The sequence below is a fragment of the Zonotrichia leucophrys genome, chromosome 5 (assembly GCF_028769735.1).
Source record: "Zonotrichia leucophrys gambelii isolate GWCS_2022_RI chromosome 5, RI_Zleu_2.0, whole genome shotgun sequence".
NCBI lineage: Eukaryota > Metazoa > Chordata > Aves > Passeriformes > Passerellidae > Zonotrichia > Zonotrichia leucophrys.
Genome location: NC_088175.1, coordinates 26,467,880 through 26,489,520, shown reverse-complemented (window position 1 = coordinate 26,489,520; position 21,641 = coordinate 26,467,880). Strand labels below are relative to the sequence as shown.

The following is a 21,641-nucleotide window of genomic DNA, read 5'->3' as shown; positions in this document are numbered from 1 at the left end:
CAGGTGATACATGCTTTTCTACCTTGAGCTGTTACTGTCAAGTAAACTAAAATTACTTATAACTTAAAGTTCGCCTAGCAATTTTGTCTTTCTGAGTTATTTGAAACTTGTACAATCTATATGATTGATTCTCAGGTAGGACATACCTGATAACAGAAGTTTGAGGAAGCAATTTGATATACTATAACCAATAAAATCTTACTCAATTTGAGTAAGAAACATTTTATTATACCTACTAAATTCAACTTCTCTAATTGTAGAAAAATCGTGCAAGAAGACACATTCATATTAAAAGATTTAAATAATAATGTAATCAGAGTCACATTTCTCTTTGTACTTAACATTATCAAGTACATTGGATTATGCTTTCTCTAGGAAGTCAGGAACTAGCATGTGTGTACCTAGCATGTATGTATGGTTCTCTCCAGCAGACATTCACATTTTCATGTTCATTTACAGCAGTATTGTACAGACATAACATTTCTCATTATACCAAAGTGATGAGAGTCAAGTCATGAAACTGGCTCTTTCCCAAAGACATTCATCTAGTAAGCATGTTCATTCTACATCTCTTCATCAGCGATACTTCCCTTACATCATTGAAGAAAAAAAGCCTTTCTTAAACGCACAATGACTGAACTTGGTATTACTGAGTTAAATTGCTGGTTCTAATTGACCTATTGCACTGTACTTTAGTTTTCTTCCATATATTCGGTGATAATTAAAACCAGATTTGCCATTTTTATTCATAACAAAAAATTCAGAGCAAGTTCCTTGATTATTTGTTTTGGGGTGTTGTAAGAAGCACCACCTCCAATACCTATGGGAATTCCTTCTGCTCAGCCCAGAGGCCCTGGCGTCTCTCCAGCTCAGGCCGATGGATGTGGCTGTTGCTTTCCCATTTGCAAGTTCAACCAATAGTGAGGATGTGTCTGACTTTATGCCAGTGTAGTGATTTTTATCTTTATTATCCTACTTAGAAAGTCTCTTAGTGAAACACAGACGTGATAAACACAAAGATTGCTCATGAATTCAGTAGGAGGCATTTTCCAAAGTTTCCTAGTGTGCATTTTGACAATCATAGAAAGAGAGCTTGTTTCTAAGATGATCAATCACCAAACAGTTTTTTTATTCTTCTGAACTTAATAAATTCAAGTGAGGATGATAATATTTTTCAAAAGTCTATTTTAAATGAGAGTAATTTTCAGCCTGTATTGTCTTTATTTTTATAGAACCAGAGAGATGCATGGCTTTTTGGTAGCTAAAGTTAGGGGTCTTTTTTGGTATGTATGCTTTTCTTTACCTTTTTTTTTTTAGGTGCAGTACTGGTAAATTACTAATCCTGGCTATTGTGCTACTATTCAGTGTAATGAACAAAAAATTCTAAAAGCACAACGATCTGTTGATCACTAAGTACAACAGTATGACAGCCCATTGTACTGTACTTCCTCCTGACATTAGTCCAGATATTTCCCCACCATGACCTTTGAGGGCATAGGAAGAGTTAAGGTTTAGTTTCAAATATATCTAGAAATATGTGACCTTTCCAAATTCTGTTTTTTCTCTTATCCCTCCAGTAGTTGCTAATTCTTAGTTCTGAGTCATCCATCAAAACCAGCCTTGCAGTATGTCTAGTTTCTTCACTGACTCATCATGGATTTGATGTAAGGTAAGGAAACTGTAGCCAGCAGGTTAGAACAACTCACCCCTCAAAACCAAAGATAAATAAAATGCAAGTGAGCTTTGACAATGCAAATATATTTTTAATTGGATTTTCAGAGAACCCTTGAAATCTCCATATGTATTATAAAATTTAATTACTGCAATTTAGTTAAACTGACCTGAATGGACTTTAGTTTTTTACTTGCAGATCTTTGGTTGATTTTTTTTTCCCCCCATGTGATGTGGAATCCAGTGGTGACTCTACACAGTCTCATGCTGTTTTCATCACCTTTTTCAGGGTCCAAGAGAGGTAGTACATAGGACCAATGGCTAAAAATCCTGAATACAAAGTTCTCTGAGTAAAGAAATTAGGAATGGATAAAATTATGTGTAGTTGAATTGAAACTCAGCCTTGAAATTTCTTTTTTTGTTTTCTTAAGTTTCACTTTGTATATGTATCGTTTGATTGACATATTATTCTAGTTTTCATATTGTCACTTATTTGTTAATGAATTGAACTTCTGCTCTATTCTGAATATTTTCTAGTCAGTGTGACAAAATACTCTCCCCTGAGAGGGCTCAGGTACCTTTCTGCAGTCTCCTGTTGTATTCTCAAACTTGAGAACCTGTAGAAGTTTGTGTAGGAAATATTCATTTCACTGTCACTCCCGTGTCTTTGAAAACACATACAAAAATGTATTGTGGAAGGAAAATAGACATCAGGGAACTGCTTCTCCTATAAATCTCTTCATGGTATTACTGGACAATTATTTTGTACCTGTGAGTAATTTGAATCCTGTCCCTTGAACATTGAGAGATATTCAATGGGAATGCAATACTCCAGAAGATTTTGTGGTTTGAAGTTTATTTCTTATGGTGATCAATTTATTTATTCACTTCTGAAATAATTCAAAGCCTACCTTTGCTGTTCAAACTCAATTTTGAAAAATTTGAACCATTAGTAGAACCACCTGTATTTTGTATTTGCACTAAGCAAAGGCAAGATTCATGATGTGAAAAAGGCAAGGAAAAATTAGTTCCTCCCTTTGAGAGCTGTGGATTGTTGTGAAGCAGAGCTGTTTTAAAGTTGAGCTCTACTGGTTTATTTTTTAGACTCTGAGTGGTTAATTAACTAGGCTGTCGTTCATTCAAACCTTTTATCTTTCTTTTTCTCTGCAGTAGCCAAAACCTTGAAGTGGTTTTGAAATGGTAACTGAAGTATCAGGCTTCAGCAGGAACATGTGTTTTTGGTGGTGGCAGGACTGACAACAAATACTGGTGTTAGATCTTAGCATGTGTATGATCTTAGATCCCAAGGTGCTTTAGAAAGAACTGTTTAAGCCTGTAAACAGGCTATATTTGACAAATACAAGAACTGACACTGTAGAGCCAGATAGATTTCTTGGTCACAATGGAGAGAGGTTTTTTTGCCTTCCATCCTGTCCCAGTACATTCCTTCACATAAGAAAATTGTTCCCGTTTTGGGGCTGACCTTCAGAAGTGCTAAGCCTGTGGAAAAAACTTCCTCTGGACTATCTAAAGAGAGTTGAAGGCTGTACATCTTAGGCTGTGAGTAGAGGCCTAAGTGACCTTGTTGTCATCCTAAAAAATTTATTGAATCTGATTCTTTTCTAGGCTCCAAAGCTTAAAAGCAAAATGAAGAAAGGTATTTTACAAATGTTAATTTTAAATGTGCTGACCAAAAGCATAATTGGTATTAAAATCCTGAATGTATGCTTAGAGAAAAGGTCTTTTTGTTTTTCATCTGTGGGAGAACACATGGGCAGGAGCAGTATCTTGGTGGATGCTTTTTCTTATTCTGTGAACACTATTATTTTTCCTTTTTGCTTATGTATCATGAAGATTTGTAGCTGCCAAATATCTTTGAGCTATTCTAAGAACTTTTCACTGTCTGCTAATCCTTCCTCTCAGATTGCTAACTGAGCAAAATTAACACGCCCATTAAGGCAAAGCTGACTGAAGACATTAAAAAAAAGGGAGGGGGGAAAGGAAAAAAAAAAGAAAACAAAAGAAAAAAGGGAAGAATTCTGAAACTCCTGTAAACAAAAAAAAATGTTGTAACCTTTTATTTTGAAGTACATATTCAGAATTAAATCAAACACTGAGAATAATGTGTGATAAATGTCATGCATATTTCTGTGCACAGTGAAATAGCAATGCAATTTGAAAAGGCAGAGCAGAGAATAAAGAGTATTTCTGCATGATTCACAGATCAGTTCCTGCTAAAGTAAAAAATTCATTGATTAGCACCTGCTTATTATGTTTCAAGTAGACTAGAGGGGCTTAAAATACCACAGTCATGAGCAGAAATTTGGAAGAATAGATTTAAACAAGGTTAAAAGAGAAAAGAAACCCCATAAACAGGGCTAGAACAGAACATAGTGAATGAATGAGGTGGGGGAGGCCTTAGCATGACATTAAAATAAATCATGATGTAATGTCCTTGGGGGCCAAAGTTGTGCAAGCCATTTTTTTTAACTCTATAGAACTGGATAATAGAAAAAACACTAAAAATACAATCAACAGAAAGCAGATATGTCTAGTGAATAGCTGGGATACAGATGATTTTTCAGTGTAGCCAACATTATCAGATACGTAATGTTCAATATCTTAGAACTTGAATTTTGATATTGATATGATATTAGAGTGTCAATAGTGTGATGGAAAATAAAATCTTCAAATTAATATTTCAAAATTAAAATGCACATTTAATTTTTCTGCTCTTTGAATACAGAATATCATTAAATAAAAATCAATACTTTTGCATTTTTCAGACTGGCAAAACACTGTGTGTCAGTGGTAAATACATAGCCCAGATGGTATTTGTCATCCAGAAAACTGTAATTCTCCATTCTGCACCAGAAATTCTTGTTTCTTAATTTGTGGGTGAGCTGAAGGTCTTGCACTTCCATACAAGGAGAACTTGCATAAGAAGACTACAGGATTTGTTGCTAAGGGGCATTGTAAGTTATAGAATGTAGAATGTTCAAGACAAAAGCACAAGAGGTTAGCATGAGGAGTACTGGTGGTTTCTGTTGAGCTAACCCAGCTTTATTTACTTATGATAAATTTGTTGGAAAATCCCTCAAGGTACCCAATACAAAAGATTAGCAGAAGCTTGTATGTGGCTACAATTTCCTTTTAACATGGCACAAAGAATTGTAAATAGTAAGTAATTTTTTTTTTTTTAATTTTCACTTTGCAGAAGAACTCCTAATTTCTTTTAATACAGGTTTCGAAACTTTGCATTGACCATTGCTTTGTAGCAATGGGAAAACTCCGCTGTAGGTAATTATAAAAAGCACACTTTTGTAAATTTTGGACAAAGAATGTATTGACTTTCTAAGTCTTTGATAAGACAAAGCCAATATGCTGTTTCCTTGTATTTTTCACCACAAGTGAAGATTTACCAATCTGCTGTTAATTTTAATTTGATGTTCAGAATTCTCTGATAAGTCAATCCACTACTGTCTTTGGAGGGATATGAGTAACTTGCACACACACAATGAAATGCTTTCCAGGCTCTTGCATGCTTATAGAACAGGAGCTTTACAATATTTGTTTTTTGCAAATTATAATCCTTGTCATTTTATTAACATTTCAGAAGAAAATTCTCCTGTTTTCTAAAGCTGCTTTTCTTATTTCATAAAAAAAAAATCTGGCAAGTTCATGTTACTACTATGACTTCTCATATCTTGCAGAACCCCCCATAAATGCAAGAAAGCCAAGCCTCATACTCACTGTATCAAACTGCTTGAATATTTTTAGGCCTGCACATTTGTGTATAATTTATGAATACTTTTGAAAGATAGTCCCATAGACAGAGCATAATGTACCACCTACATGAATAGTGAATTGTGCTTTAGGGAATGATAGTGCTAATTTGGATGTGATGATATTAAAAATAGTCAGAACGGCATCATAAAGAATATTTATTAATCATACTATTATATTCTTTGTTGTAAATGTTCTGTCAAAGAAGAAGGAATCAACTGTAGCACTTAGAAGAATCCAGATTTTTTTTTCTGTTTTGAAATTCTAATAATGTGAGCGGTGTCAAATTACATGTGTACTTCCCATTCAACATTAAGAATGGCTTTAAATGCTTAAACTAGAAGTTTGAATGTTCAACTGTCAAATGTATTGTAAACCTCTGATTTGTCTGCTGTAAAATTTAAAGGAAAGAGGGATAGTGAAGGAGAAGTTCTCCAGTGTTCATGTGGCATGTAAGGACTGCAGATATGAGATTGTTTTTCTCTAATTGTGTCAATTAGTGGTTATTATTGCAATTAAAAACTAGCAAGCTGCTTAAAATGTAGTATTTATTAATTTTGTTCATTGTTTTCTCTAAGATTACTGTAGTGGGAGTTTGGGCATTTTTTTCCTAAAAATTGATTTTTTATGTGGGTGGAGGTACAACGTGGAATAAAGGTGACGTATTTTATATGTTCCTGCCTTTTCTGGACAAATAAGCTGTGTAATGAATTTCAAAGTTTTCAGAAAAAATATTCTGACAGCCTGCTTACAGAAAACAGTAGTAATCCTAGTGTAAATGTATGCAATGCAACTAATCTTAGCTACCTAAGAGCAGTTTATATCTAAGTGCATGACAGGTTTGAAGTTCTCTTAGATGGAAAATTGTAAGAATAAATCTGGTCCAATGATGTTCTCACCTCCTGGATGCAATACAGCAATGTGTTTGTGGGCACTGCTCACACTGGAGATATAGTGAACAGTAATCCTAATGAAGAATAACTGGGAGGAACTTTTCTTAAATAGGACAAGGTAAAGAACCTAGGCCAGTGAGTGCCAGTCTGCCTCTTAGCAAAAGCTATTGACATGCAGTTTCTGTTTTTCTTTCCTGTATCTAGCATGAAATGAGGTATCTAAACAACAGTAGTAGTTTTATTGTGGTTTTGAAACATATTTTTCTTAAACTTTGGATTTGGAAACTGCAAAAATTGATCTTTGTATGTAATTTAGAAAAAAATGAAAACCTTCCTAAAGAAGGACAGAAGTTTTGCTGCCCATTATGGGATGTGTGTTTTAGCTACTCAAAATGTAAAATCTTAGAAGGATAGGATGATGAATTATTTGCAAGCTGTACAGTCTAAAGTATCAATGAAGGGTGCTGTTTCAGCTTTAACCTCTCTTCAGTATAAAACTAAACTGTTCATCCAAACTCTCATTTTGCTTTTAAAGTGGTTGTGTGAGCTTAGAGGTGCTGTCTGCTCCAAGGTCTCAAGGCAGTAGATTTGCTTACTAGACTGCATAGGAGTGCATCCCTCTCTGCTCTTCTCATCCTTCAGTGCCCATTCTCTGTGGCTGCCACACAGTGGTTCCTGTAAATAGGCAGGGTAAACCAGGGATCTTTTGGGATGACTGTCTTTCATTCTGATTGAATCTTATTCCTCTTGGATTCTTTTCTTTTCATGATGTCTCTTCTCACAAGCCAGAATTAAAGAGAACCTTGTGCCAGCAAATGCAAATGGATTCCTCTTTTGAGTTCTGCAGTTTGACGTTATGCAAATCTTTCTTTGTGGGTGGGAACCTAGCCATTTTTTCTTTTCTTCCAGTGTTGAATTTCAGCTTTGCATCCTGATATGAACCTGTGCTGGACTGACAGTAGTTGCTTAAATGATGTTGGGGAAGCCAGTGTCTTCACAAAAGGGCCAGATCATTAGTTCCTTAAGCTGTCGGTCTGGGTGGAACACAGACTCTTCTGTTAAGCTACTTTTTCCTCTGTTGGATCTAGTCTTATCAAAATACATGACTTCTCTCCCTTTTACCCAAAGGAGTTTCTGTCCCTACCCCTAGGAAGAATCCCAGATTTCAGTGATCTTGTGTATTTGTGCAGTAATTAAGCGTCATTTTTATTATTAAGTTATGCAGCAATCTTTTTCTTTTTTTTTTTCCTGTCTACTTGAATGATACTGCTCAAAAACAGTATGCTCAGTGGATTTATATACTTTGTCTAATATTGCAAGTTGGCTGCAGTGACATTTAAAAGTCACTAAGTATGTTATAAATTAATGGCCTCAAAAAAATGACACTAGAAAATGTCATAAAGCATCAGGAAAAATGTAAATATTTAAGGTGACTAGCTTAAACTTAATGAAAAGTTTAAGCTTACCTATGGGGAAATCAGTTAACTTTAACCTTAAATATAATTTTATTGTTTATTCAGTTAAAAAAAGTGAATATTGTAGGAGATGGGATTGGTGCTTACGAATAAGGCTACTTACCAGGCTACTGTAGTTGAAAGAAATTTTGAATATACTTTTTTGTTCAATGCATTTTAGTTACATTTTTTGCATTTTTGCAGCATTCCAAAAGCTATAACAATGTATAATTTATAATCAATAAAAAAATATGTATGAACAATAGTGATAAATATAAGGAAATGTGGAAAAAATACAAAAGGGAAATTTGCACTGGCTTGAAAGAACATAGCTACAGACTAAAAATAAATTTGTGAATTGCCTACTTTTCCTCCTTATTTTTCTTGCAGAAAGATAGCCAATTAAGAGACGAGTAAAGCTCTAAAGGTAAAAAATCCCTACTTGCTTTGGTTTGGGGTTGGTTCTACTGAAGGAGACCTGAGTTCCATCTGGAGACACCTGAGCTAAGGCACCTAAATGTACTATATTATAAGCTGCCTTCCCACATACTTTCTTGAACTGCAGTAGTTTATGTCAGAGGGGCACATCTGAGCCAGATGTGCAAGCTTTGTGTTTAGAAATAGTTATCCTAAATCCCTCCTTGTATGTTGTGCTGTCTGCACTATCTGGTGGCATGGAATCCCACAACCCAGCTTCAGGTTATAAAGATTTGCCACATTTTATCTGTTGTGCATCTGTTACCTGCTGGGTTTGTTTGCTGCCTCTAGGTGAAAGGAGACAATGAGCAGTTAGTCCCCATCTGCCCTTTTTATGCCTTTCCTGGTTTTAGATCTCTTTCATGTTCCCTTGGTTCCCCTTCTTTGGCTTAAGGCACTAAATTGCTTCTGATCCAGAATCTGTTCTATGCCTATTCTAATGCTGTTACATTTTTTGAGACTGGGCTTGGGAAGCCAAGACTCTGCACTGTATTTGAGGTAATACATGGTAGTGGTATAATGATGTTCTGTTTGCTGTTCACTCCTGCCTTTTTTAGAGTTACACAGGGTTTGCTGCTTTGCACACAGAGAATCACACAGGTTGTTTCTTTTCATGTAAAAACTTGCAATTTACTCTTTTCTTTCTACTTTAAGATAATTATTTATTCATACAAAGCCTCCTCTTCTTTTTGCTGCTCTGAAGTCTTGGGTGGGAAAGGGAGTGGGATGTCAGTGAGAGCTTTTGGAAGTGCATGTAAATTATATGAACTAGTTCCTGCTTATGTGCATAATATTTTGCTTCCTTCAAGAAATTGTCTTAGATCACACAGATCCTGACTCTTGTGAGCCTCTGCTTTAGTTTTTATTAAGATTTGTTTCCTGGGAGATTTTTTTGTGTGTGGTTTTGGAATTTTTTCTTTTTGAATCATTGTGTATTTTGGTATTTGTTGGCTTCACCCTGCTTTTCATTTGAAAAAAATTGTATCTGTCTTTGATTTCAATAGGCTGCAGTTCATTTATGCGTTAAATTAGTTCTGTTCTTCCTGAACAGACACTCTGTTCCAGAACCAGCATTGATTTCAATAGATCCTTCTCACTCCTTTCTCTGTGACATTTTAAATTTTGAAGACATCATTTAGCTGTGGTCAGATAATCCTGCTGTTTGGTCAGATGTTTTTATTTTAAAATGTGACTAGTAGTGTTGCATAGTTATGCCAGGGAAATAACGTAGAATATTATTCTTTTTGAATCTGGTTACAAATATCTTGCAGTGCAGACTCCTTGCTATCAGTATTTTATGGAGATAAGCTGAGTTGGGGGATTTCAGCCTGAGGAAAGAGAAGACTCTGGGGAAACCTTATAGCACCTTAGAGTAGCCAAAGAGGGCTAAAAGAGAGATTATTATTAAAAAGTGGATTTAGAGTATAATATTTGCACTTGCAGCACTTCTTTACAGCCATGGCAATCTTAGAAGGATCATGTTAATTCCTTGCTATTCTCATCCTCCAATTTAATCTTTAAGACTACAGAGTATTTTTCTTCTGTCTTCAGTAATGTTTTATGTGATTGAGGGAGGTTTTAAATTAACAAAATCATTCCACTAATAGAATTTTTCCTCCTGAAAACTGGTCTTCCATTCTTTTCTATTTTTAGTCTTTAAATTTCACAAATGAGAAAATATTTATTTTAGAGTACAAGTAGGATGTGTTTTGATTCTGCTATTCAATGAATACTTGTAGGGAAAGATGATTGGGATAATGAAAAGCTGAAAGATACCTTTTATTTAAATAAATTGATTTAGCTTTATGATATATTTGAGTGGTAGGAAAGCATAGTTGGTTTAGTTCTGCCATTTTCATAATAATTTCACATTTTAAACAATAAACAGTATTGTTTAATATGTGCTTATCATGACTGTTACCAAAGACCATGTGTAAGGTTTACTTGAATGCATTATTTTCATCTACTCTGTATTTGAAGGCCAAATGATATTTGTAGGTAACATAAAATTTATTCTCAAGAACAAGAGTATTTTATGTTGAAAGTAACTCAAGAGTTATTGCAAGTGGTTTGATTACTATTCATGGAATAAAAGGAGGTTATTTTCAGGGTAAAGGAACTTGTGAAAAGATAATTGGTTAGACTAACATTCTCATTGACATAATTTGCATTAAATATGCTACTGTGGATTGTAGTTATGCTTTTTCATTTGAAGGGCATGCTTTGTTAGCCTACTTAAAGAGTCTAATTAAACTGCAGTTTCAGTCATACTCTTTAATTCAGCAATACAATATCAAGCTCAGAATCTGAGATAACCAACTCTGCGAGTGTGGACAGTCATAAACCAGTTCTTGACCCCAGTGGATTTTCCACATGAAGTAGTTTGATTTAGCTAGTTTATATCTGATCATTCTCAGATACTGAAAGCATTTAGCTAATCCTTTAGTTTAATTTTATTATTTTATAAGAGTAGAGAAACCTATGTCCTCCTTGATGCAGTATGAGCAATAACTAGAGCAGTCTTGGGAATATTGGAAGAAAGCATATTGGAAGGAAGACTTTGAGGATCATTTTGGTTTTGGTAGGACTTCTTTGCAAATGTAACTAAATAGAGCCTTTAAAATATTATCTGTTAAAACATTAATTTGCACATTTTCATACCCATTTTAAAATCAGGAGACTAACATTTTTATTTCTTTAGTTTTCAGAATTAGTTACATTATTACATATTAACAGTACTCTTTTTGAAACATAGGCATTTATTTCCTCTTGTGCAATGAAGGGGGAGTAGTGAGTCAGTAGTGAGACAGCTGTGAGTGCTCAAGTTAAGTGTTTGCATGTGCAGATAGATGCATAAAGATATAGAGTCTTATTTTTCCACATTGCTGAGCATCCCTAGGAAAAGCTTGAAACTTGATGTTTTTACTGTATGAACTGAACATTTGTAAAGTTAACCACCTTATTAGATATCTAATTGTTAATTTCAGTGCTTATTTTTAATTACTGGCACTTGTACTGTTTGCTAGGGGCTGTTTTCAAAACAGTAATCTCTGACGATGCTGAATGTAAACCAAAACATAGCTGCTCAGGCAAGGTTCTATATCCCCACAACACTGCTGAGCCATGTTTGATAAAGCAATTGAAAACAAAGAAATACATATTCAAGCTGGACATAGTAATGGCCTTAAATATTTATACAAATATTCAGCTGAGAAGGTAACTTTCTTGCTGTAATGGTTCTGAGAATGATAGTGGTGGACATGCCAGGTACTCAGTGTTGCTGACATATGACTATATTGGCATACCCAATCACAATACTTGAAGTGCAATGAACTAGAAGTGCATGTTACATATTAAAAAAAAAATTAATTCCACCTGAGGGATGATTAGATCTGTTGTTTCTCATTATTTGGCAAAGAAATAGCCAGTTGCTGTGCCATTTTGCTGCTTATTCCTTTTTTTGCATAACGGAAGTCAGCTGATGCTTGCGCTATTGAGTGAAACTGCTGGAAGGCTGCACTCTCCTACATTTTGGGAGAAGCAGACAATGTAAAAGAAACCATTTTGGGGAAGGCAGATCATATGTTCAGATTTTGTATGCAGGATTAAGGGCATGATTCAGGAATTATCAAAAGCATGAATAGCAGTTAGGATGTAAGAGCCGAATTAAAGCTAGATGATCAATTGTTGGTAAAGCTATTGAAAACTTCCTCTAGGGCATTCATTCTCTTTTAGAGAGAGCTCTAGCCTCTCAGCCAGCTGCTGAAATAAATGACCGTGATTTACAGATGATCACAGAATGGGTCATGGGTTGGAAGGGACCACAGTGGGTCATCTGGCTCAACCTCCCTGCTCAAGCAGGGTGGTCCCAGAGCCCATGGCACAGCATTGTGTCCAAATGGTTCTTGAATATCACTAGTGAGAGAGACTCCACCACCTCCCTGGACAACCTGTTCCAGTGCTCACAGGAGAGAAGCTGTTCCTCATGTTTTGGTAACTTCCTGTGCATCAGTTTCTACCCATTGCCTCTTGTCCTATTGCTTGCACCACCAAGGAGTGTCTTGACACCCTCCCTTCAGATGCCTACAGAGTGATGAGATCCCCTTTCAGTCATCTCTTGCAACCCTAATCTTTCATGTTTCCTCTGTCACAGACCTTACTTATTTTTTTGAGTTACTGGAGTTTTTGTATGTTTATTTCAGTAAATAAACTTGTGGGTCTGTCTTCTGTAACACAGCATAGGACTGTTATTGCATAAATATTGCATAAATACTGTATTTCAGGCAAAAGGATAGTAAGAAAAAGTTTCTACTGGCTTGAAGGAATGTGATAGGTTAGAAGATTCTGTAATTATGTATTTAACTTATTTAATCCTATTTAAGGGTTTCTTTTAATTCAGTCCTTTTTGCATATGAATTGGAATTTGGGATTCAGTGTGTTTTTCTGATGATGTGCTGGAGGAGGGAGTAGTAGAAAGAGAGAGACTATAGCTACCAGACAACAGGAAATCTTTATTTGGCTTGTACAAAGTGATTTAAAAGAATATTTATAATCCATTTTTAGAAATATTCCCATGTTGGTAAGAGAAAATCTATGTACAAACTTTCAAAGCTATTCATAAGACATTCACACCATGAGTACTGTGTGTATTCCTAGTATGTTGTCCAGATTGGACATTTGAATGAAAATTTTGCATGTTGGCATGGTACCTAACATCTCATCATTCAGTTTTGTATTGGTTGCCCCTTTTTAGTGCTGTTTTGCAATAAGTGATTAAAAGACCTATAGAAGTTTGGCACAAATAAGTTTAATATTGTGAATACAAGCAGCATTAATATTAACTGAAAATTTTTGAAGAGGTGAGATTTATTTCTTGAATTTATTTCTTTGGGGTTGGGAACTTCAGGAAAACATCTTTATTCTTTTTTAAATATATATATATATATTTATTTTTTTTTTATTTCTTTTCCTTAGGAGATTCCTTTACACAGTTTCGATTTGCTGATGAGAAAGAATGGGATAAAGAAAGTATATGCCAAAAGCAGGTAAAAGAATTATCATTTAAATTATTTTATATAGATAATCACCTGGGACAGAATATCGAGGTAGTTGTACCTTCAACAACAAATTCTTAATGCAATAAATAGCACTCTTTATTCTGTACATTTTTATCGACTTCTCTCTAATGCTGGAGGCTCTTGTCCTTGGGTGTTGTCCCTTTTTTCTACTGAAGACTAATCAAAGCCTTAGGCTTGGTTTTAAGTGATGTTGGGAGGAGAGAATAAGAAAGGCCTCCAATGAAAAGAAATAAGACTGTCTCTTTGCTTTACTGACACAGGAATTCTGCCTTCCTTTTTCAGCTGTATTCAAGAGAAAAGAGTTTAATAGAATGACTATAACAAAACCTGTAGGAATATATTCATATGTTGGACTGCGAAGCGTTCTAGTTCCTTCAAATAACAGCTCATATCCTCTGGTTGAAACGTCATGCCCCATATAATTAGGACATCAACGAGATTTATTGTATATGAATTCTTTATGCTTTAATAAAAAGGAGGGTAGCAGTAGAAGTCTCCTGTTTTCTCTATCAGGATGCCTTAAAGTGTCTCAATCTCTGCAGCTGTCTTCCTCATCCAAGTCACCTAAATTTTTCCAAAATATATTTAAGAAAAGTCTTCCAGGCTTTTCTTAAAATTGCTGTGAAACTCTGCTTGAGTGTCTCTTGTAACATCCACATGTATTCAAATTTTAAAGATTTGCTATTTATTTTCTAAAATACTACAATAACTATTCCCTGGGAAGTGGATTTTAAAGATACTTTAGAGTTGCAAAGTCAAGTTAAAGTGAGGAACTAAACCCAAATACAGCATTTGTCTAAACCACCACCTGTTTCTTTAGTGGAACACAGGCTTTCAGTTACTATTTTTTCTTATTGGTTCTTCCATTCCTAGTGTGCAGGATGGTGTCAATATCCCAAATATTAATTTCTTCCTAATTTCCTCAGAGGATTTTCATTATAGCATTTAGGTGATTAGAACACAACAATTAATTCCTGAATGGCTGAAGCCATTGTGAGCAGACTGAAGCTACATATTGCCACCATTACCCTTCCTTTGATTTCTTATTTTAATCCAGAATCCTGTCCCAGATGGTTTCACAGCATTATCTAATTTTCCACATTGTCTCTGATCTTCAGCCTGGTATCTCATGTTTTTTTATGACCCATTTTTCTTTTCCCTGTAAGGCAGATCCAAGTCCAATTTTTATCCTAGATACCATTTGCCAAATCCCTGGCCTTTGCCTCTTAACTCACCTCTTTCTAGTTTTTTGCCTGTCTACACATTATGTACAGGATTAAGAATTTTAAACTGAAGTATACTGGTTATGAGGAAACAGAGTAGAGCAGAAAAGACATAGAACTAGTTGCAGAATTATTAGATATTTCTCATTCTCCATCTTTTGTAGGAAGCAATAGCAAAGCATCAGTTTCAAATGTGGAATGGAAATGTTACAGTGACATCAACAATAACAGAATTTCAATTTATTAAGAATACTGTCTTTCATTTTCACAAAAAGTAGGTTTGCATTTGCTCCTTTTCATATTAATAAAATGCAATAAAAATCATGGTCTCATTCATATCATGGTCTACAATTGAAAAAGCACAGTTATTAGTCATTTGGATTTTTCAATAAAAAATGGTAATTCCAGCAACAAAGTATGCCTCCACAATTCTTTTGAGCAAACAGTGCTATGTGCCATGAAGTGTTCATAATCTATTAAGTACTGCTTTTGTCCCTTTGCTTTTTATTAGAACACCACTTTTAGAGAAGTCTCTACTTAGATATCAAATTCCTTCTTCTATTATTTCTCAAAATTCCCCTTTTCCTTTATCCTCAACATTTTCTCCTCTTCCCTATCTCCACTTTTTTACCTTCACTTGCTATGTTCATTCATGTTAATATTTTTGCAAATATACATAGCTCCTCCAAAATGCCCTTAAATATTTGTTATTCAATTATAATTTTTAGAATTTTTTGTATTACAAGATTCAAACAGTTTCCTTGTCTTTTGCAACTGTGCAGAAACTACATTTGATCCTTAATATCTATCAAAATTACTGTATTTTCTGAACATCTAGTTCGTTGCTGGGCAATAAGAATTGTTTGCTGAAGACTTTGTGAGGTTACTTTCACCAGTCAATCATTTTTGATGGTGATCACTAACCCATTGTAAAATGAAGTTCAGTACAGAAGATAAGTCTTACATCAGATACTTTTTTTAGTCCTTTTATTCGCATTAAAGGATACCAGAACCTGTATTTGAATATAAGAAACTGTTGAATCAACTGCATTGTTTCTTTTTAAAATTTATTTTAATTTTGTAAATATACTATCAGAATACATTATATCTTTGATGTTCGTTCTTTCTTCATGTGCAGCTGTTAAAAGCCTGTTAAAAGGTGTTGACTGGCTTTTGGAAGCAGTATGAATTTCTTTGACAAATCTCTTATGATATGTCACAAAACACTCCTAATTTATGAGTCTCTGGGCTTCTAAATGTCTGTGCCAGTCTACATCATATTGAGAGGGACAAATTTTTGTCTCTTAAAGTGAGATTTGGAAGCAACTTTTCTACTTCCATGAAAATGCAGACAGAGAGCATAGACTGAACTTAAGCATTTTGTTGTCAGATTTTAAAATACGTGATGGATATCAAATTTATCTTTGCCAGTTTATCCATGGTGAACGTGTTATGTTGTGTTATGTTGTACTCTGAGCTTGAAATCTGTTTTGAAACTACTGAAATCTGGTCTGTTCTGTAGAAACTACAAATGTTGCTGGTCCATTTTGTGTGATTTTGTTTTTTAAAAAAGGGACAAGAGAAATGGCAACTTTAATACCTGTCACAGTAATAAAATCTCATTTAGCAGCAGTAGCATACTTTTCTCGAGCGTCATTTTAGAAGTGTTTGTAACTATATACTTTGTTGCTTTTGGAAGTATCAAAACATTTGAAAAGATGGGGAAGTATGAAGAGGCCTCTCTTGAGACATTAAATTTAGCTGCACAGGAGCTGCATGGGATGATTGCTTAGGAAGTAGTGGCAACTCATTAAATAATGGCATTTCACATTGCATGAAATCTTCACAGTTCAGAAGATGTTTCAGTTGGGAAAGCTTCTTGTGCCATTGTCAACTTCCTGAACTATTTCCTATTTGAAATTTAAAGGTATTGCCTAAGGAGCATTCTATTTATACCTTGTTTTTTAACTTTAAGTGATTATTTGCATTTTAGGTATTTTTATGTTATTATTTAGCCAAGCTGCTTCATAAAAGTGTATTTTAAACTATTAATTTGTGCATTGCATTAAATTCCTTGAATGTATGTGACAGGAAAATGTAATAACTGATTTGGTGAAAGGTTTTGTGTTTGGTTGGTTGTTGTGTTTTGGTTTTTTATTCCTACAAGTATACTTTACTTATATGTTGAATTATGTTTCAGTTTTCTGCACTTTCTGTTGACTGCCAGTCTTTGGTCCAGGCCCTTCAGGAATTGCCTCTACATCTGAGGCTGAATATAGCTGCTGACCTTGTGCAGGTAATGCTGTGAAATTTCACAAGAAAATGCAACCATTTTAGGAGAAATAATGTGTGTGAGAATGATTAGTCTTCAAACAGAAGTAGACTGTATTATATAAGTAAATGCATTCATTTAGACAGGTGTGTCAAGTGGCATGTAATGCAGGATACCTCTCTATTGACACATTTTGTGGGCCTATTTGGCCTTAAACAAAATGTCTGGATGTGCAGTATATTAGATTTGAGATTGAGTATCAGAATGTTTGACATGGAAAGATTGCACTGTTTTTGTGTTTGCTTCTCTTGTTAGCAGCTGTTAAAAGTTTGCACCAAAATTTTGTAAGTGCTTTCACATTCTTCCTGCTAAGTATACTAATTGTGATTTAATCTTCTACATCACTAATATCAACAAACATGCTTTTCTCCATGAACAATCCTTAGAGGTAAAACTGTCAATTGTACAGGCGAAGAAAGTGTCGTTTATTCGCCAGTGGCAGAGTAGCAACAATATTATTAAAGTGTTCCTTCAAACTGTGAAAAAAAAAATACTAATGTAAGGGAAGAAGAGCCAGTGAGGCTTAAATATAAAAAAAATTCTTAAAAGGCTCCATTTGTCCAAGCAAGGAAAAGTATGGTCCTTACAGAAGTATTAAGACTAGCCCTAGGGAGAAGGACTTTGGGGATGTTTGTGAATGAAAAGCTCAACATGACTCAGCAATGTGCGGCATGTTTCCAAGGAAACCTGACCATCAGACTGGGAGAGGTGATTCTCACTGTCTGCTCTGCTCTGCCCTTGTGGGATCCCACCTGGTGAGTTGCATCCAGCTCTGGGGCCCCCAGCACAGAAAGACATGGACCTCTTGGAGTAAGTGTGGAGGAAGGCCACAAAGTCGATCAGAGAGCTGGAGCTCCTCTCCTGTGAGGACAGACTGAGAGTTGGGGCTCTTCAGGCTGGAGAACAGAAGGTGCCAGAGAGACCTTAAGCACCTTCCAGGACCTACAGAACAGAGCTGGAGAGGGACTTTTCACATGGGCATGTATAGATGGGACAAAGGAAATAGCTTTAAGCTAACAGAGGGCTGGTTTAGATTAGCTATCAAGAAGTTCTTGAGTGAAGTTGGTTTAGATTAGCTATCAAGAAGTTCTTGACTGTAAGAGTGGTGAGGCACTGGAACAGCTTTCCTAGAGAAGCTATGGACTATCTATCCCTGCAAGTGTTCAATGAATGCCAGGTTGGATGAGGCTTTAAGCAATCTGGATTAGTGGAAAGTTCCCTGCCCATTGGCAGGCAGCTTAGAATAGGTAATTTTTAAGGTCCCTTCCAAACCAAACCATTCTATGATTCTGTCAGTGCTAGTGTTAGCATACATTCTCATATTCTGTAATAAGATATAAAAGGAGTTTGTATTTTGCATTTGCTATTGCAAAAGTATCAAGATAACTTTAGTTTGCTTTTACTTCTGAATTTGATTCTGCTCAAATTTCCTGTACCATCTTAAGTGATCAAGTATAGCAAGTATGAATTATAATCCAAATTAGACAGAATAGTAATAATAGATAATCATTATAAGGACTCAAGTCCTTTCTTGTACTCATAGGCATCAACACCTCTAGAGATCCCACAGATGAAATCTAAAATTTTTGAAGATGGGAAGAAGAGAGAGCAGCTGTTCCGACAGTCTCTGGCTCAGAGTGAAACCGGGCTGGTCTCCCATCCTGTTGGTAATTCTCTTGCTCCATCAGAACCTGGGAGTAAAAATGGCTCTAGGGCAAATGCAAGAGAATCATTTCAAAGAGTCCATCCACTATCAAATCAAGACACTGACCATTTGGATGAAGAACTAGATCGTCTCCTGAATCTAGAGGCTCCCATTAATACAGAAAATGGACCTGTGTCAGGTACATTATCCTGCAGCATATCAACTGAGAAAGATTTGAAAATGGATTGTAAGGAAAATGGTAAGTTTTCTCCCCAGCATGACCTTATTTAATTTTCACTGGTCTCTATTTTGGTGGTGTTTTTGAATTTTTGATTAGCCAGTCAACAGTGCTGCTATCATAATTTCCGTCAGACTGCATTTCATTTATCTGGGGCTGTGTTCTGGCCCATTTGTTCATTTTCAGTTTTAACTCCTCACTAACCTGAAGTTTTACCATTGTCAGTTCACCTTAAACATTAAGTGAAATTCCTCTGCAAAACAGCATTGGGCTTATGATTTAGCAAAAATTTAAATTTTAAAAAAAAAGTGTTCTGCTAGAGAGTGTACTGCTATTTTATTGCAGGGAAGATAAAGTATTTGTATCAACTTTTGTTCACTGTGCTAATAGTGTACAGAATTGACAACTATTTCTGATGACTTCTCCTAAATGCTACTTTCAAACTTTACTAGCATTGATTTTACAAGATAAAGATTAGCATGGAAACTATTTTTGGAATATGACTTGCTGTTCTTCAGGAAGGAGAGATTGTGTTTAAATAAGTTGTGCATTGAAAGCAAAATGATATAAGACAGAGGTAGTATTGCTTGCTTTCCAGATTTTCAGTCTTCTTGTTTTTGCTTGTCTAGAGCCTTTAAAAGTAGATATGCCTGAAGAGAAGAGCACATCATCACAGCAGCAGCAAAGTACATCCAAAGATGTTACTGAAGAAGAGCTTGAAGATTGGCTGGACAGCATGATCGCCTGAAGCTCAAATTTCCTCATATGAATAATTGAATATAGCAAACATTATGTAGAAACTTGAATCTTTCTTTATCTCCTTGTTATTTCCTTTATCTGTCTGCCAAATGCCTGTTTTTCTTTGCTGGCACTTAAAATTTTGTGCAACCAAAATGAATTTAGATAAGATTGAAAATTGTTGGAGACAAATGATATTATTAGAAAGGTCTAAAAGTTGTGATAGAGTTTTCTTTGCTAAAAAAGCAGACTACAATGCAGAAATAGAACAGTTATTTCAGCTTGTACTTGCTCTATGTAGTCCTTAAAATAAAGCTGTGGATGAACAATGAATATATGTGTGTTTATCACCATTGTCAAAAAACTCTGTGTTGTAGAAAAATGCAAAACAGCAACAGTTATATTTGGTTTATAACAGTTTATTGCAGTGGGCACTTTTTATTAGAAGAAAAAAAAAAGCATAATCCTAGCAACTTCTACTTGCAGGTGACCATAGAGCATTGTTTTATTTTGGCCTAAGATTTAAATTGGGTTCATTTTCATACAGTGTATGTCTTTTAACAGCAGCATCTAATAAGCTGTTATTGAAGGTAGTATATAAACAAACTTTAAGTGCAATTTGATACAGAAAGACAGAAAAGCAATACAGTTAATGGGTCTGTTCATCTAGAACACTAACAAAAAGTTTGCATAGCTATGTCTACAGAGGTTTTAAGGCACTTTAATGTTTCAAGGTTGACAAAGTGTTTGAAAATGATTTCTTTTTAACTGCTTAAAGCTTTTCAAACTGTATCTTGATACATTCACTAGCAAATACTGTGGGGAAAAACTGGACAGCAGTTAGTTGAACTATTTTTCTGAGGTACAGTCTCTGATGTTCAAGTTCTTCAATGTCAGATGTGCAATTAAGATGCCTTTTAGCCCTTTCAACTGTACTGCCAAACACCAGGTTAATGCTGTAGTTAAAAAGTTGTTATAATTTTAGGCCATTTTGAACTGGAAGGCTTAAGTTAATCTGGCATAGTTTTTGCTAATTAAAATTCCAACAAAAGACCTGTTTCATATGTGGTAGGTACAAAAAGCCTCTGAAATAGTGTCAAATTTTATGTGTGTCTTGAACTTTGAAGACATTTAAAGCAAATACAAGCTGTGAAATTATGCCGTGAAAAGAACAGATTTTTTTTTTTTTTTGTATATTGGATCTTAGCAGTTCATGAATAAATCATTTCTTTTGTGATATTAGCCAAGCTGATCCTCATACTGTTTTCGGAAGCAGTCCCCTGCCGGGAAAAAATCCCAACATCTTTCTTGGTACATCTTCCACACAAATGATTCCTGAAAATGAGAAAGAGTATTTATTTTACCAGTCACTGTGCAGTTAGTGCTGTAGATGAACTTTTAACAATAACCACATATTGTGCCTGTTACCATGGAGTAGAATTTGTAGACACTGGAACTCAAGATATTGTAACTCAATAGTGCTTATAAGAGTTTTATACTTCTCTTAATTCAGTAGTACTGAAATTTGAGCTCTGTTAGTAAAATATCAATGTATAAATTAATCAATCTCTTTATATCAGAGCAAACCTGTTGACAAATTCGTGTATAAGCAAATGTATTTTGCTTTGAATGGAAAACAAAGGTACTTCTGTAGCATTTGCCCAAGAGCTTCTTATTAGAGAGAAGATATAATTAAGTTCTAGTTATTTTCTTATTTGTTTACCTTTAGGGCCTAACAATGCTAATATATGGTCACCCAAATGCCTATCTATCTACACATATATCTAGATTTTGACTATCAATATAGTAGCTTAACTACTTAAGCCTCTTGGCAATAAACTACACCTGGTGCATTTTCTTTTCAGAGCTAAGATGACAGTAAGATTACTACTAACTGACTTCTGACAGAGTTCTCTGCAGTGAAGCAGTGCAGCATTCCCCTCTCCCTTTTGTTTTAACCTTCTTTTCTTTCACTGGCAGTAGCCTCTTGGGGAGAGTGGCATCATCCACACTTCTCAGTGGTACATCAGTTCCACCTGCTGGTACACAGCTACAAGGCTTGAGAAGATAAACATGTTGAAAGATAAGCTTAATGGTTTTTCTTAA

General features: G+C 35.1%; 2 protein-coding genes across 2 annotated transcripts in view; one reads left to right on the top strand and one right to left on the bottom strand.

Annotated features, from left to right (window-relative positions):
- The window catches only part of AVEN (apoptosis and caspase activation inhibitor), an 83,879-nt gene extending 64,011 nt beyond the window's left edge, over positions 1-19,868 (top strand). Inside the window, exons 3-6 of the mRNA XM_064713453.1 lie at positions 13,256-13,326; positions 16,783-16,878; positions 18,458-18,818; positions 19,427-19,868. Coding sequence (XP_064569523.1) covers positions 13,256-13,326; positions 16,783-16,878; positions 18,458-18,818; positions 19,427-19,545 — 647 coding nt within the window. The 3' untranslated portion in view covers positions 19,546-19,868. The remainder of the gene's footprint in view (positions 1-13,255; positions 13,327-16,782; positions 16,879-18,457; positions 18,819-19,426) is intronic.
- RYR3 (ryanodine receptor 3) overlaps positions 19,869-21,641 on the bottom strand; it is a 194,180-nt gene continuing 192,407 nt past the window's right edge. The window contains exon 104 of the mRNA XM_064713454.1: positions 19,869-20,870. Coding sequence (XP_064569524.1) covers positions 20,775-20,870 — 96 coding nt within the window. The 3' untranslated portion in view covers positions 19,869-20,774. The remainder of the gene's footprint in view (positions 20,871-21,641) is intronic.